Below are 15,233 nucleotides of genomic sequence, written 5' to 3' on the forward strand. Positions count from 1 at the left end.
ACTAGATCCACTTCCCTGTAAAATGAATCAGCTACTCACATTGAACTAAACTTAGTAAATATTTGATTTCATATAAATTATTTATTTTTTCAACAAAATGTTTTGCTGTATTATGCATTTTGATAGTGCTGGCATATCCCCTGCACTATACAGAGTACAGTGAACAATTCACAACTGCAATGTCACTACCGCAGTCTAAGTCCTGTTTGGGGGGCAAGCCAATTAACCTTGCAGTAGGTTTTCGAGATATCTAGGAGTAAAAACCTTGCCTCTGTAAAAAAGAAGGTATTTGTAAGTATTCAGCTTCACATAAGTCAGAAGTAACCCCCATAATGCATCCTTTCAGGAGAGCTAGTGAATATAAAAATCATTCCAAATGGAGCACCTACTGTAGAGGAAACTACACCTCCATGGGGAGAACATACAAGCTCCATGTAGTTAGTATCCTCATTAGGAATGGGAATCACTGTTTTTATTCATAGTTTGTTGGGACAAATGATTACTCAGAGACAGAGACAAAGCTGGGTTAAAATATCTGGATGCTGGGTGTTCCCGTTCTGAAGACAACATACCCTGAGACTAGTGTACTGTTTTCATCCTTATACATTTTGAGCAATGATGAAAACTCACCCGAGGCTGAAGGTTGTGCCAGGCTGGCTGAGTCTGGGTCCAGTCCCAGGTTGCAAGATCCACTTCTACCTCCCCTAGGAAAACGTTTCTTGCTAGTGATCCTCTATGCCATACAGACAGATTTAAAAATCGGCTTTGTAATTCTGATATTTCAAGCTTATACTGTAATATGAGGAGAGATACAATGGTTAACACCTAAGATATTGTACATTTTAATGTGTCATATAGATACTTCTAGCTGGTTTAATTTCTTAGTTGGCATTGTCTGAAGTAAAACTACAGGAATATGAATACTGTTGAGTGACCAATCCAAAAACATCCAGAATGAGCATCAGTTACCTCAAGATGTGGCATTGTATCCCCTCCTTGTGTTATTGTGTTACTCTGTGCACTAGGTTGTGACCACAGATTATTGAGCAGCTGTAAAGCACAGTAGAGTTGGGCGAACAGTTCGGCTGTGTTAGCCGAACTGCAGCCGAACTGTTCGGCTGCCCAACCTGTCATTTTGATGTGGCTCTTACTACTTCCGGGTCGCAATGACCCGGAGTAGTACGTCTGCGGCTGCGCTGGCCCGCCGGAGCGCGTCCTAGATCGCGCTCCCGTTGCCGGGCACTCTCTGCGCATGTGTGTGACGTCATGAGTGATGTCACACACATGCGCAGAGAGTGCCCGGCAACGGGAGCGCGATCTAGGACGCGCTCCGGCGGGCCAGCGCAGACGTACTACTCCGGGTCATTGCGACCCGGAAGTAGTAAGAGCCACATCAAAATGACAGGTTGGGCAGCCGAACAGTTCGGCTGCAGGTTGGCTAACACAGCCGAACTGTTCGCCCAACTCTAAAGCACAGCACAGATATTGATTGCTCTATATGTGAACTTTACCTTAAAGGAATAGTATCAAACTTCATCAATTTCTGGCAGTAACATAAATCAAAATTCAATCAACAGTCTGATGGAACACAGCATATCTTTTTGCTGTGCAGTGTCTTATTTTATTTATTTTACCTTATAGATTGCGTCCCCTGAGAAACTGACGGCGACGGGGAATGGGGCAGCTCATTATATGAGAGGGGATTCCTCTATGACAGTGTAACAGTGCCTATCCTACTTTCCCCACATCATAGCGCATTATTCAGCGCATGACCCGCCTAAGTAGCCTGCTATGAGGAGCGAGAGACAAGACAACCTCTCTCGCTCCTACTCTGCCCAGCCAATCTGCCCCAGGAGGCTTCTGTGTGTCGGGCTCGGGCTGCCCCCGCCGCATCGTCATTGCTGTTTGCTACGGAACGGCAAACATATTAGCTGGAGGAGGGCGTGTCATGAGCCTTCCCAGGGGCGCCGCGAGGCATCAAGCAGACCACGCGGCCGCTTGGGGCCTCAAGATCTTAGGGGCCTCGGCGGCTTCGTGACGTCGGCGTGACGTCACTGTTTTCCCGCAGCCTCGCGGGGCTGGCAGAGCAGAGCAGGGCTACGGGAAGATGGCCGCCGCCGAAGCCCTGCTCTGGAGACTATTTGTCTATAGTACAGGGCTTCGGGTGGCCATCTTCCCATAGCCCTGCAGTGCATTCAATCAGCGCGGGAGATTGGAGGAGGGAGGGAGCTCCGTGGGAACTGCGCGCCTGAGGAGCCGGCCGGGAAACAGGGAGAGAAGACTTCTGCCAGTGCCAGCCTGCCAGGTGAGTAAATTATTTTCTTTTTGCAGCCCTAATTGCGTTTATTTGCTAAAAATGTGCCCTAATTGCATTTGATATCTGCTGAAAATGTGGCCCTAATTGCATTTGATTTCTGCTGAACTGTGCCCTAATTGCGTTTGATTTCTGCTGAACTGTGCCCTAATTGCATTTGATTTCTGCTGAACTGTGCCCTAATTGCGTTTGATTTCTGCTGAAATGTGGCCCAAATTGCGTTTGATTTCTGCTGAAATGTGCCCTAATTGCATTTGATTTCTGCTGAAATGTGGCCCTAATTGCGTTTGATTTCTGCTGAACTGTGCCCTAATTGCGTTTGATTTCTGCTGAAAATGTGCCCTAATTGCGTTTGATTTTTGCTGAAAATGTGCCCAAATTGCGTTTGATTTCTGCTGAAATGTGGCCCAAATTGCGTTTGATTTCTTCTGAAAATGTGCCCAAATTGCGTTTGATTTCTGCTGAAAATGTGCCCAAATTGCGTTTGATTTCTGCTGAAATGTGGCCCAAATTGCGTTTGATTTCTGCTGAAATGTGGCCCAAATTGCGTTTGATTTCTGCTGAAATGTGGCCCAAATTGCGTTTGATTTCTGCTGAAATGTGGCCCAAATTGCGTTTGATTTCTGCTGAAATGTGGCCCAAATTGCGTTTGATTTCTGCTGAAATGTGGCCCAAATTGCGTTTGATTTCTGCTGAAATGTGGCCCAAATAGCGTTTTTATTTTCTGGTGTCTGGGGTAACTGTTGCTGCATTTACTATTTAATGGTCATAGTTGGCTATATTTGCTGTGCTACGGTTAAGCTCCGCCCATACAATGGCATGGCCACGCCCATCTTCCTCCCACATCCATTTTTCCCCGCAAACAGCCCCGCCCCAATCTGCCCTCACGTTCCACCCACATGTCATGGCCACGCCCACTTATGCGGGATAGCCACACCCATTTTTCGCAGGATAAGGCCACTTGCTACAGCCCGCTTGGGGCCACAAAAACCTTAGCTGCACCCCTGAACCTTCCTCCCCTTCCGCTCCTGCTTCCAATGCTTTCAGGAGCAATGACACGCCCTCCTCCAGCTAATGTGTTTGCCGTTCTGTAGCAAACAGCAATGACGATGCGGCGGCGGCAGCCCGAGCCCGACACACAGAAGCTTCCTGGGGCAGATTGGCTGGGCAGAGTAGGAGTGAGAGAGGTTGTCTTGTCTCTCGCTCCTCATAGCAAGCTACTTAGGCGGGTCATGCGCTGAATAATGCGCTATGATGTGGGGAAAGTAGGATAGGCACTGCTACACTGTTATAGAGGAATCCCCTCTCATATAATGAGCTGCCCCATTCCCCGTCGCCGTCAGTTTCTCAGGGGACGCAATCTATAAGGTAAAATAAATAAAATAAGACACTGCACAGCAAAAAGATATGCTGTGTTCCATCAGACTGTTGATTGAATTTTGATTTATGCTACTGCCAGAAATTGATGAAGTTTGATAGTATTCCTATGAAACCGTATTTCTATATTCCTTCCTACTAGTGAAACTTATTAGCATAATAATTAATTCACATCATATTTAATTAAGCTTATCCAAATATCACCATAAAATTGTATCTTTTTCTTTTATTGTTTAATGCATATGGTATTAAAAAGGTTTAAGATAAAGTATGTTGACAGAAGCATTATTGCTGGTAACTAAATAAGCTGTGATATGAAGCTGCATATACTGTAGGCATCAAATCATGTGCGGTAAATTTTTTAAATCTCCTTCACACTCATTTTTGTCAATCACTCCCACAAAGTATGAACTTCAATGTGCTTCTCTGTTCTCTTCTCAAAGGAAACAGGTTGTGAATGCCGAACACTGTCAGTATACTTATGTGAAAGTCCATATATATCGAAGTCTTAGTAAAGCCAAATAAAAAAATAAGTTAGCTCCACCTCGACCGACACCTTTTGTGTTCTAGAAAATGCTTTGCCACTCCTTACTAGGCAAATTCACATGAGTGAAGTAGATGCCTAGGCAGGTATAAGTACAGAAAATTCAGATACTCCAGCCAACAGTCTACATAACTGACACTCATTGTACAGGTGTTCATTGTTTAAAGTAAACCTGAAAAAGTGAGAAAAATAACTTCATACTTACCTGAGTAGAGGGAAGGCTCTGAATAGCATAGGGTCTTCCCGTTCCTCTATCCGGCCTGTCATTCCAATGCCGTCCACCAGGTGTAACTATTTGACCTGCTTGGTTAAGTAATTTTTCAGAACTCTCAGGCACTCTTCAGAACTACTACTAGTTCTGTAGATTGTGCAAGGAGTTCCAAAGAGTTATTTGGTGTAATAGCTACAACCAGGAACGTTGTTGGAATGACAGGCCGGACGGAGGAACAGGAAGGATTTGTCAATGCCATGGAATATGTTTGCGCTTTATAAATCAATAATAACAACAAGGTAAGTATTACATTTAATGTGAGTTTCCTTACTTCAGGTTTGCTTTGAGTGCCTAGATGAAAGTGTGTATTGTTCTTCAAAAATACTAGGTAAGCATGATAAAACTGAATCATATACAGGGCCGGATTTAGGGCAAGGCCGCCTAGGCCATGGCACCACAGGAAGTAGGGCACCAAAGCAGCAGGCTAAACTGGTGCAGCATTTGCAAGCCTGCAAATGCTGCAATGCAGGGAGATCAGGCGAGCGCCTGACTGCGGTACTCTACTGCTAGCTGTCTCTGCAGCAGCCACCTTGCTCTCTGTGCACGTTTGGCCGGTGGCTATGGACTTGGGTAGCATTGGAGATGGAAAGGAAGAGGAGGCTTTGCACTGGAGATGAGCGGAGAAATGAGTGACACAGATAACTGCTGCAGTGTGAAGGCAAGCTGGCTACCTATACTGAAAAGGGGGGAGGAGGAGTCAACTGGTTACGTATTAGAGGGAAGGGGGAGGGGTCATCTAGCTGCCTATACTGAAGGGGGGTGGCTGGTGACAGTGGCCTAGGGCGGTAAAGAGTACAAATCCGGCCCTGATCATATATTGATGATAAATGGTGTTGAAGACCCGCTTTGTAAAGACAATACACACTTTTACAAATTCACTTAACTGTACTTACAGTGGAGGAAATAATTATTTGACCCCTCACTGATTTTGTAAGTTTGTCCAATGACAAAGAAATGAAAAGTCTCAGAACAGTATCATTTCAATGGTAGGTTTATTTTAACAGTGGCAGATAGCACATCAAAAGGAAAATCGAAAAAATAACCTTAAATAAAAGATAGCAACTGATTTGCATTTCATTGAGTGAAATAAGTTTTTGAACCCCTACCAACCATTAAGAGTTCTGGCTCCCACAGAGTGGTTAGACACTTCTACTCAATTAGTCACCCTTATTAAGGACACCTGTCTTAACTAGTCACCTGTATAAAAGACACCTGTCCACAGAATCAATCAATCAAGCAGACTCCAAACTCTCCAACATGGGAAAGACCAAAGAGCTGTCCAAGGATGTCAGAGACAAAATTGTAGACCTGCACAAGGCTGGAATGGGCTATAAAACCATTAGCAAGAAGCTGGGAGAGAAGGTGACAACTGTTGGTGCGATTGTTCGAAAATGGAAGGAGCACAAAATGACCATCAATCGACCTCGCTCTGGGGCTCCACGCAAGATCTCACCTTGTGGGGTGTCAATGGTTCTGAGAAAGGTGAAGAAGCATCCTAGAACTACACGGGAGGAGTTAGTGAATGACCTCAAATTAGCAGGGATCACAGTCACCAAGAAAACCATTGGAAACACATTACACCGCAATGGATTAAAATCCTGCAGGGCTCGCAAGGTCCCCCTGCTCAAGAAGGCACATGTGCAGGCCCGTCTGAAGTTTGCCAATGAACACCTGAATGATTCTGTGAGTGATAGGGAGAAGGTGCTGTGGTCTGATGAGACCAAAATAGAGCTCTTTGGCATTAACTCAACTCGCTGTGTTTGGAGGAAGAAAAATGCTGCCTATGACACCCAAAACACCGTCCCCACCGTCAAGCATGGGGGTGGAAACATTTTGCTTTGGGGGTGTTTTTCTGCTAAAGGCACAGGACAACTTAATCGCATTAACAGGAAAATGGACGGAGCCATGTATCGTGAAATCCTGAACGACAACCTCCTTCCCTCTGCCAGGAAACTGAAAATGGGTCGTGGATGGGTGTTCCAGCACGACAATGACCCAAAACATACAGCAAAGGCAACAAAGGAGTGGCTCAAGAAGAAGCACATTAAGGTCATGAAGTGGCCTAGTCAGTCTCCGGACCTTAATCCAATAGAAAACCTATGGAGGGAGCTCAAGCTCAGAGTTGCACAGAGACAGCCTCGAAACCTTAGGGATTTAGAGATGATCTGCAAAGAGGAGTGGACCAACATTCCTCCTAAAATGTGTGCAAACTTGGTCATCAATTACAAGAAACGTTTGACCTCTGTGCTTGCAAACAAGGGTTTTTCCACTAAGTATTATGTCTTTTATTGTTAGAGGGTTCAAAAACTTATTTCACTCAATGAAATGCAAATCAGTTGCTATCTTTTATTTAAGGTTATTTTTTCGATTTTCCTTTTGATGTGCTATCTGCCACTGTTAAAATAAACCTACCATTGAAATGATACTGTTCTGAGACTTTTCATTTCTTTGTCATTGGACAAACTTACAAAATCAGTGAGGGGTCAAATAATTATTTCCTCCACTGTATATGCACCTAGATACTGTTTAATAGTCTGAATCACAAATCTTCTGTCCTTGCTTGAAAATGGATTCACAATTGATAAAACTAACCTTAAGGGTCTCATTGAAGAGTGGATCCACAGTCTTCTTTTTCACCTTTGTTTTCCTCTTCCCTTGCACAGATTTATCAGGGAGTAAATAACTTTTCACATACCTTAGGAAAGACATGGTACTGTGGTAAACTGGCAAAGACAGAACAGCATAGAAGATTCAAGATAATAAGCCTAACCTTCCCAAATCCTATCCCCTAGCCTTTGTTTCCAAGACTAACTCCAGCTGTCCTTATAGTCCTCAAACCCTTACATGTGTTTAATCCTAACCTACTACCAATTCCTGACAACTCTAATCTTCCACATCTGTTTCCTCTAATTCTCAAATAAAATATTAAGCTGAAATCCATGACCAAAAGTGTACCTTGACTAATATATCTTTAAATTACATCCCACACCAGGATTGTGACAAAGCCTGTACCAAAATACATGCTTCTGCACTAGTACACCCCTGGTACTGTTCTCCGTAGGTAGCAGTTTGAGTAGCCTTCTTTTCCACATCACTGGATGCTATTTATTGATTGATGATAATAGGTTTATGCTAAGCTAGTAGTCACCACTGGCCCAGAGGGTTTTTTCACCCACATTTACTTTATTGTCCCCTCTAGATTGTAAGCCTTCGGGCAGGGTCCTTTTCCTTATGTCTCCTACCTGTTTAATTATTTATTTAATTATTTATTGTATTTAGAAAGCTCCAACATATTACTCAGCGCTGGACATTAGTTAAAGCGGACCCAAACCAAACATTTTTTTAAATTCAAAATATTTAGTTGCACCACTCTGATACATACAAAGATAAATAAACACTCCTTCAAGCCTATGAGCATATCAGTGCATGCTTTTCACCCTTCTCTTTTCATAACTAGGGTTATACAGGTGGCAGCCATTAGCAATTCCTCCTTTGCTGGACACCACCTACTCCACCAGTCTGCTGGATTATGTCTTGGCAATATGAAAGGAAGGGAGGGGTTCCTCCAATAAGTGTAAAATATTTTATATTTGTCATCATGCAGCTGAAAAAAGGCTGCTATTTATTATTATAATTTAGAAAATAGATTTTATTTCTGAAATCTTTTTCTGAAAATGTTTAATTTGGGTCCACTTTAAGGTTACAGACAATATTTAGGGGTGACATACAACAATAAGACAATACAGGAATACAAGAAAAACCAGATCACGCAGCACAGTATGAGTACAAGGTAATGCTTAGTCAGTCACTGGATGGGAGCATGGAGATTAGGCAAGTTGAGTTCACTCAAATGCATACCTGTTCATGCACCTCCATTAATGTACACCCATCCTATGGATCTGAGTGAACTCTTGAGTGAACTTGACTTGCCTAATCTCCATGCTCCCATCCAGTGACTGACTAAGCATTACCTTGTACTCATACTGTGCTGCATGATCTGGCTTGCATGTATTCCCTTATTGTCTTATTGCTGTATGTCACCCCTAAATATTGTCTGCAACCTTAAAAGGAACCTTAGCTCTAAACAAAAAATTAGTTTCACTAACCTGGGGCATCTACCAGCCCCCTGCAGCCATTCTGTGCCCTCGCAGTCACTCATGGCTCCTCCAGTCCCCCGCTGCCAGCTAGTTTCATTTTCGAAATGTTTCGAGATGAAACATTGTCGCGGACATTAACACGTACATTTTTACGCGTATATTTTTATAATATATGTGTTAATGTCTGCTATAGCTTCCTGCGTCAGCGGAAATGCGTGCAAAGGTATGCATGGTGGCCCGCTGACTCTGAAAACGAAACTAGCTGGCAGCAGGGGACCGGAGGAGCCATGTGTGACTCTGAGCGCACAGGATGGCTACAGGGGCTGGTAGATGCCCCAGGTAAGTGAAACTGTTTTTTTGTTTTTTTTAGAGTTAAGGTTCCTTTTAACTAATGTCCAGCGCTGTGTAATATGTTGGCACTTTATAAATACAATAAATAAATAAAATGAATAAATAAATGTCTTCCAGAACTATCCATCTTCTCTCAGAACTTCCTGTAAATCTCAATAACAAAGTACTAGCTTTAGCTTAACCCAACTTACGGATTAGAGATCTGGCTGTGTGCCGGCGTCAGGTCCCTGCACTGTATAATCAGGATTCTCAGCTCCTTTTTGGGTGAGTCGTACTGAAGAGAGAATTGGATCCAACCTTGGACCTCCAGAGAATGGATTTCTCCCGCACTGAACAGGCTCATCATGCTGCCAGAGAGCTATAGGAGAAAGAACTGGTTTTGTAACAAACAGGCAATACTAAGCGAGAGACAGGAAAAGCAATTCTCTGCTAAAAGACCAACAAAACCCAAAAGTAAAGTTATTAAAGTCTAGAGGCACACATGATGTTTAGTGTAATTTACAGTGGGTTAAATAAATACGAAATAAAAACATTAATGTTTTTTCAGTAAATATATTTGTAATTGGACTACTGACATGAGATTTACACCAGGGCCCATATACAGCTTTTTCACTTGAGTTTTCTCCTAGGAGATTATTTTTCATCTTGTATTTAAATTTTTACTTTGCAATTGAAAAAGTACCAAACATAGGTGAAAAGGTGCTATCAAAATTATTTTGAGTATTTTCTTGCTTGCTGTTGGTTTAAAAAGGGCATTTTATTTACAAACTGAAATATCACCTAGGAGAAAACTCAGGAGAAAAAGTGAATTGCATATGGCCCAGATGTTGGTAAAAATCCAAGTAATCTACACATACAGAGAAATCATAACATATAAGTCCCATAAATTGAGTATGCAAACATGTTCCACCCTTGTCACTACTTCTGCCACAGCCCTTGGCCACCGCCTTCAGCTTCATGTTTTCTGCTGTAATGCTGGGAAATCCAGTCTGGCATTTGTTCTACTTCCTACTTTGAGAGTTACATGGTCACTCCTGATTAACCCATTCACAGTCTGTATTTACATGGAGCACTGGCAAGCCTACCTGACTCATGAAAAATGTATTTGTATATTACTTTCCTTTTATACACTGTTTGTATTTACTTATTAACGTGATTGCTATTCGAACTGACCTTGTCCCATGCTAGGTTTAGTTGGGCTTTAAGCTATGGAAATGATCATCAGTTTTGTATCATAATGGTAAATTACAGTATAATGCATGTAAAAGACTAATGGCGTATACAAAATTCAGCATGAATCAGAATAAAATCTAACTGCTCCAGAGAAAATATATTGGGTTGTTTATCATTATTGACTACAATAAGAAACGCAAACTAGTACTAAGCCTCTCTAACTTATAAAACAATAATCAGAGACTAATCTAGAGATCGTTGTGCAAATGTTTAGATGCGGTGCAGCTAAGACTGGCATTATTGTAGGTTTCGGTTATATAACTATTATACAACAATGCTGTCTTTGGCAGCAAGTTTTATGCACATTTCTGTACAGTAAATGGGGCAACAACACACACCACAACAGTCTGCAAATGCCAACACATTTATTTAAAAGGTGCTTAAAAACACCTTAACATTTTCAGGCTTTTAAAAAGTGATACATTGTGATATTTATAATTCTTTTTTTTTTCTGCGATGTTTATAATTCTTTTTTTTTCTGTGATATTTATAATTCTTTTTTTTTCCTCTTTCCATCAAGTGTATTTTGGTATATTGGCATAACATATATATATACATTTACATATCAGGATGGTATATACAAATCGCACAGTGGTAATGAGGTAATCCGGCGTGTGCATGCCCTCGGTGCGCCCCCTGCGTATCATCACGTTGGTCGCTCTAAGAGTCCTGAGCATGTGCACTTTAGTCTTTAGAAAACTGCGCATGCGCTGGACTCTTATGGTGACCGGCGTGATGACTTGCAGGGTGTGCGCCAGGGGCATGCGTGACTTGAGCCAAAGTCACTGGATTACCAGAGCTGGCAGCGGGACCACGGAAGGGGAGAAGAGGATGATGGGGGACCCCGTGGGCTACGGGGGGCTGGAGGAAGCCCCAGGTAAGTCCCGATTTCATTTTTTAGCCACTGCTCAAGGTCCCTTTTAATTTTAATTATTAAAACTGTAAAAAAAATTCAAGCAGACACAATAAAATTATTTTAAGAATGTATCTATCTTTCAACCTTAAAACTGGAAACATGATTAATAAAATGATTAAAGTCTACCATAAGATTTCTAAAACATTATTAATACATGTATTGATCTATACTAGGTGTTTATAGCCCTAGGCCGGGTAAAATTAGTCTATAGCAATGGGTGCAGAAAAGGTAGTGAATTATTGGGTGTGCACTTATTGTTGCATTCATACATTTTTTTTCTGCATATCTGGTGTTGGCCAGTTTTGAAGGATCCTAGATGATTGTCATTCTGTTGATGCCTTAGTAAATCAGGCCCAAGACCTCCTCATGCAAAAATATATATAATTGCAATACATGCTTGCACTTTCAAAATACTGATAAAATATGTAAATCAATTCCTTACAGATTTATCTCCCAGAGTTGGCACTGATGGACTGTAACTAAGGATCCGATGTCCATCCCCTCCTGGACCTTTTGCCTGGGACATGTCACTCCTACTATGGTAGTCCTAAAAACAAGTAGATCATATGCTACTACAGTAACAAAATTTTATATATACATATGTAGTGTATGATATGATAACAGTGACTAATTAACATATTGTGGAATTTCGCTATAAATTGCTATTATAAAGTAGATATTTCTACTTAACCACTTGCCGACCAGGGGATTTTACACTGATCAGGAGTGCAGCAGGGCGATCAGACTACCCCCCTTTTTTCCCCACTAGGGGGATGTCCTGCTGGGGGGGTCTGATCGCCGCCGGCTGCAGTTGCTTAGCGGGGGGCTCTTCAAAGCCCCCCTCCGCAGCACTTTCCGCCCTCTCGCCCGCTCCCTCCCTCTCCCTTCCCCTGTGTGCTGCGCAGGACGGATTTCCGTCCTGCGCATTGAAGGATAGGCTTCAGCCTATCATATGCCGGCGATCCCCGGCCAATCAGAGGCCGGGGATCGCCGATCTGCCTTACGGCGCTGCTGCGCAGCAGCGCCGTATGATGTAAACAGCGGGGATTTCTTCCCCGCCTGTTTACATTTTGCCGGCGAGCCGCCATCGGCGGCTCTCCGGCTGTTCACGGAGACACCCTCCGTGAACTGACATGGAAAGGCCGCTCGATCGGCCATTTCCATGGTAACCCGCAGACGACCAGTTTACACCAATCGGCGTTAGCTGGTCGTCAAGAGGTTAAAAAGGGGCACTATGGCGAAAAATTTTACAATTTTAAATATGTGCAAACATATGCAAATAAGAAGTACGCTTTTTCCAGAGCAAAATGAGCCATAAATTACTTTTCTCCTATGTTGCTGTCACTTACAGTAGGTAGTAGAAATCTGACAGAAGCGACATCTCTTCATTGGGGATTATCAGGGATTTATTTATTTTCAAAAGCACTTAGTGAAAGGCAATTGTAAAATTTTAAATATGTGCAAACATATAAAAATAAGAGGTACGTTTTTTTTCCAGGGTAAATGAGCCTTAAGATTACTAAAGATTTTTTAAACAACATGCAGTTTAGCTGCTGCTGGGTTTTTGTATATTTATTATTGTGTTTTTTTTAGTTCTTAGGGACAAGACTTTATTATATGGCATAGTTTCCTAAACCTATCCTGGGGTTAATCCATATAGATGAGGATAGAGGAGGGTAACAGCAAAACATGCACTTTCCTGGGGCTAATCCATATAGATGAGGATAGAGGAGGGTAACAGCAAAACATGCACTATCCTGGTGTTAATCGATATAGATGAGGATAGATGAGGATAGAGGAGGGTAACAGCAAAACATGCACTGCTGGAGGATTTTGAATACAAGATTGGGAAACACGATTATAGGGGGACCAACCACAGTGCTGATTCTGATATGTTCTTTTGTGATTATGCTTCAAAGTGAGATGATGAAAATGAATATTAAGTTAGTTGAGCTCCAAAGTTTCTACGTTAGCTTTTACAAGACAAGTAGATATTTGCATGTTATGTAAGTATCCAATGTCTCTGGAGCTACTAATCATTTTGTCAATGTGGTTTCACAGGTATTCTGTGCTTATGTTTCATCATGTGCTCTGTTTGGCTCACCGTAGTTTGGCATAGTTCCTAATCTATGAATCTGGATTCTGAGTTCTTATGCTCTGTGCCAGTGTATTTACCAGAGACTTCATGTGTCATGTGTGAGTTGCAATATAGTGACATGGTGTATGTCTTTGTACACATGTGTTCTGTAAGGATTGTAATGCATGAAACAATACTCACATCTCCTGGTAAAGCCACTGGAGATAAATTTATCTCTTCCATATCAAGTTCTCCCACGCTAGGGATGCGATGTCGTAAAGGGATGTGATCTGGAAGCATAAACATCAACATAAAAAAAGTTTTTAGATATATGGAATCATTAACTGGGTGATAAGCTCAGTGATAAGTTCAAAGAATTGCTTTTCTCTTGGTGGCATATGATATGAGAGTGTAAGGGTTAGGGCACCCACAGACTATCATATTTATTCAATAGCTCAGAAGTTAGATTCAAGAACACTATCAAATGTAATGGTAAGCTAAAAAAATCTAAGGCCATTTTGATTTTCAATAATTTTGTTGAGCAAAGATTAATTGCAAAAGGCTGTTCTGTCAACCATGCAGCTGCAGAAGCAGAATGAGAGCAACAGGCGCATGACTTTCAGGTGCAATTAGTGCAAAGATAGCGGTGGTGGAAATTCAACCAACAATTATCAGATGTCTACTAAAATCTAATTGAATATCTAGTGGTAGAATGCAGTAATCCAGGTAAACAATATCAGGGAGAGATCATTTATATGCAAGGTACAATCCAGGGTCTCTCCTGGGACCCACTATAAGGTAAAATGCTGAATCTCATCACCTTGAACCCAATACTGGAGTACTACCAGCGCTCCTTTGATGGTGGTCCTGTAGCTAATATTATAAAGACAATATGCCACTAACTATCCACTCAGAAGTTCCTTATTGTATCTATTTTTTGTCAACATTGGATGTACATAAAATTACAGTTTTTTCCTTGAGCAGATTCTTGTCATCCTAATTAATAACAGGCATCCACTCTTTTGTATCATTTCTTATAACCATAGTCAAGTAAATTGTCAGGATATAATTATGAAGGTATTTCTGTTAATGAACTATGCACAACATGAATAGCTTTTTTGACACTTTGTACAGAATGCTGCACGCACACAGAACTCATTAGTTGACATACACATCCCCCGCTGTCTGTTAATTGGATCCAGCTGACCAGAATGGTGACACTGGAGTTTTGTGTTGGGCTGTGCTTGCTCCAATTATGCACATAGTTTTGAGATATGCCAGGAAGTATGTAGAAATCGGTTGGACACAGAGCCCTTGCAGTGATCCTGAATGGCTGGCTCTGGGCAATGAAACCGCCAATTTATAAACAGCAAGAATTCTGGGTAAATGCTTAAAATGGGCACTGCAAATAAACTGTTGATTAAAGTTTGTCAGAAAAGTGACATCTGTGCATCATCCAGTACCCAGTCTATTAATAATAATAATTATTTCTTTAAAACAGCATTACTTTTTCGATTGCCAAAGTTAGTAAACAAATTGTAAATAGGCTTCTACATCATAAGTATTTAAATAAATGTCAAAGGCAAGATTCCCCCATTCTGATATCCTGCCATCTGCCCTTCCTGTAGTATTTATTTAGTAAAGTAAATGATCGTTCCACCTCCATTTTCCATAATGTAAAATAGACAAAAAAAACTATCATAAAACACAGTTGTTTAGAATATAGTAATATAGAACTTTGAATTGATCCGTTGACGCTTCAGTTAAGAGTTTTAATGAGAAGTTGGGTAGGCAGTTCAGTTGAGAAGCATCAGACCACACAACTACCCATGAAAAGTAATTTGTTCCAGTTCAAGTCCTTATCTTTTACTCCATGACACTTACCAGCACTTTCTCTCTAGATAGGCAAGACAGCTGATCACCTAATCATACTAACCTGGAGTACTGATTCGCTCCTCTTCTAGGGAAGTGTTCCCATCCTGCATAAAAAAGAAAAACCTGGTATTACCTGGGACAGGAACATGTCATAAATGTAACTTACTTCTTGTTATTC

At 41.7% G+C, this 15,233-nt stretch overlaps 1 protein-coding gene across 3 annotated transcripts in view; it reads right to left on the bottom strand.

Annotated features, from left to right (window-relative positions):
- Positions 1 to 15,233, bottom strand: part of SYTL1 (synaptotagmin like 1) — a 110,849-nt gene that overhangs the window by 16,049 nt on the left and 79,567 nt on the right. For all 3 annotated transcript variants that reach the window (XM_068269249.1, XM_068269250.1, XM_068269248.1), the window contains 6 exons: positions 15,117 to 15,159; positions 13,382 to 13,470; positions 11,546 to 11,650; positions 9,146 to 9,312; positions 7,099 to 7,201; positions 631 to 792 (listed from right to left, as the gene is read on the bottom strand). In XM_068269249.1, coding sequence (XP_068125350.1) covers positions 631 to 792; positions 7,099 to 7,201; positions 9,146 to 9,312; positions 11,546 to 11,650; positions 13,382 to 13,470; positions 15,117 to 15,159 — 669 coding nt within the window. The remainder of the gene's footprint in view (positions 1 to 630; positions 793 to 7,098; positions 7,202 to 9,145; positions 9,313 to 11,545; positions 11,651 to 13,381; positions 13,471 to 15,116; positions 15,160 to 15,233) is intronic.

The sequence above is a fragment of the Hyperolius riggenbachi genome, chromosome 2 (assembly GCF_040937935.1).
Source record: "Hyperolius riggenbachi isolate aHypRig1 chromosome 2, aHypRig1.pri, whole genome shotgun sequence".
Lineage (NCBI taxonomy): Eukaryota > Metazoa > Chordata > Amphibia > Anura > Hyperoliidae > Hyperolius > Hyperolius riggenbachi.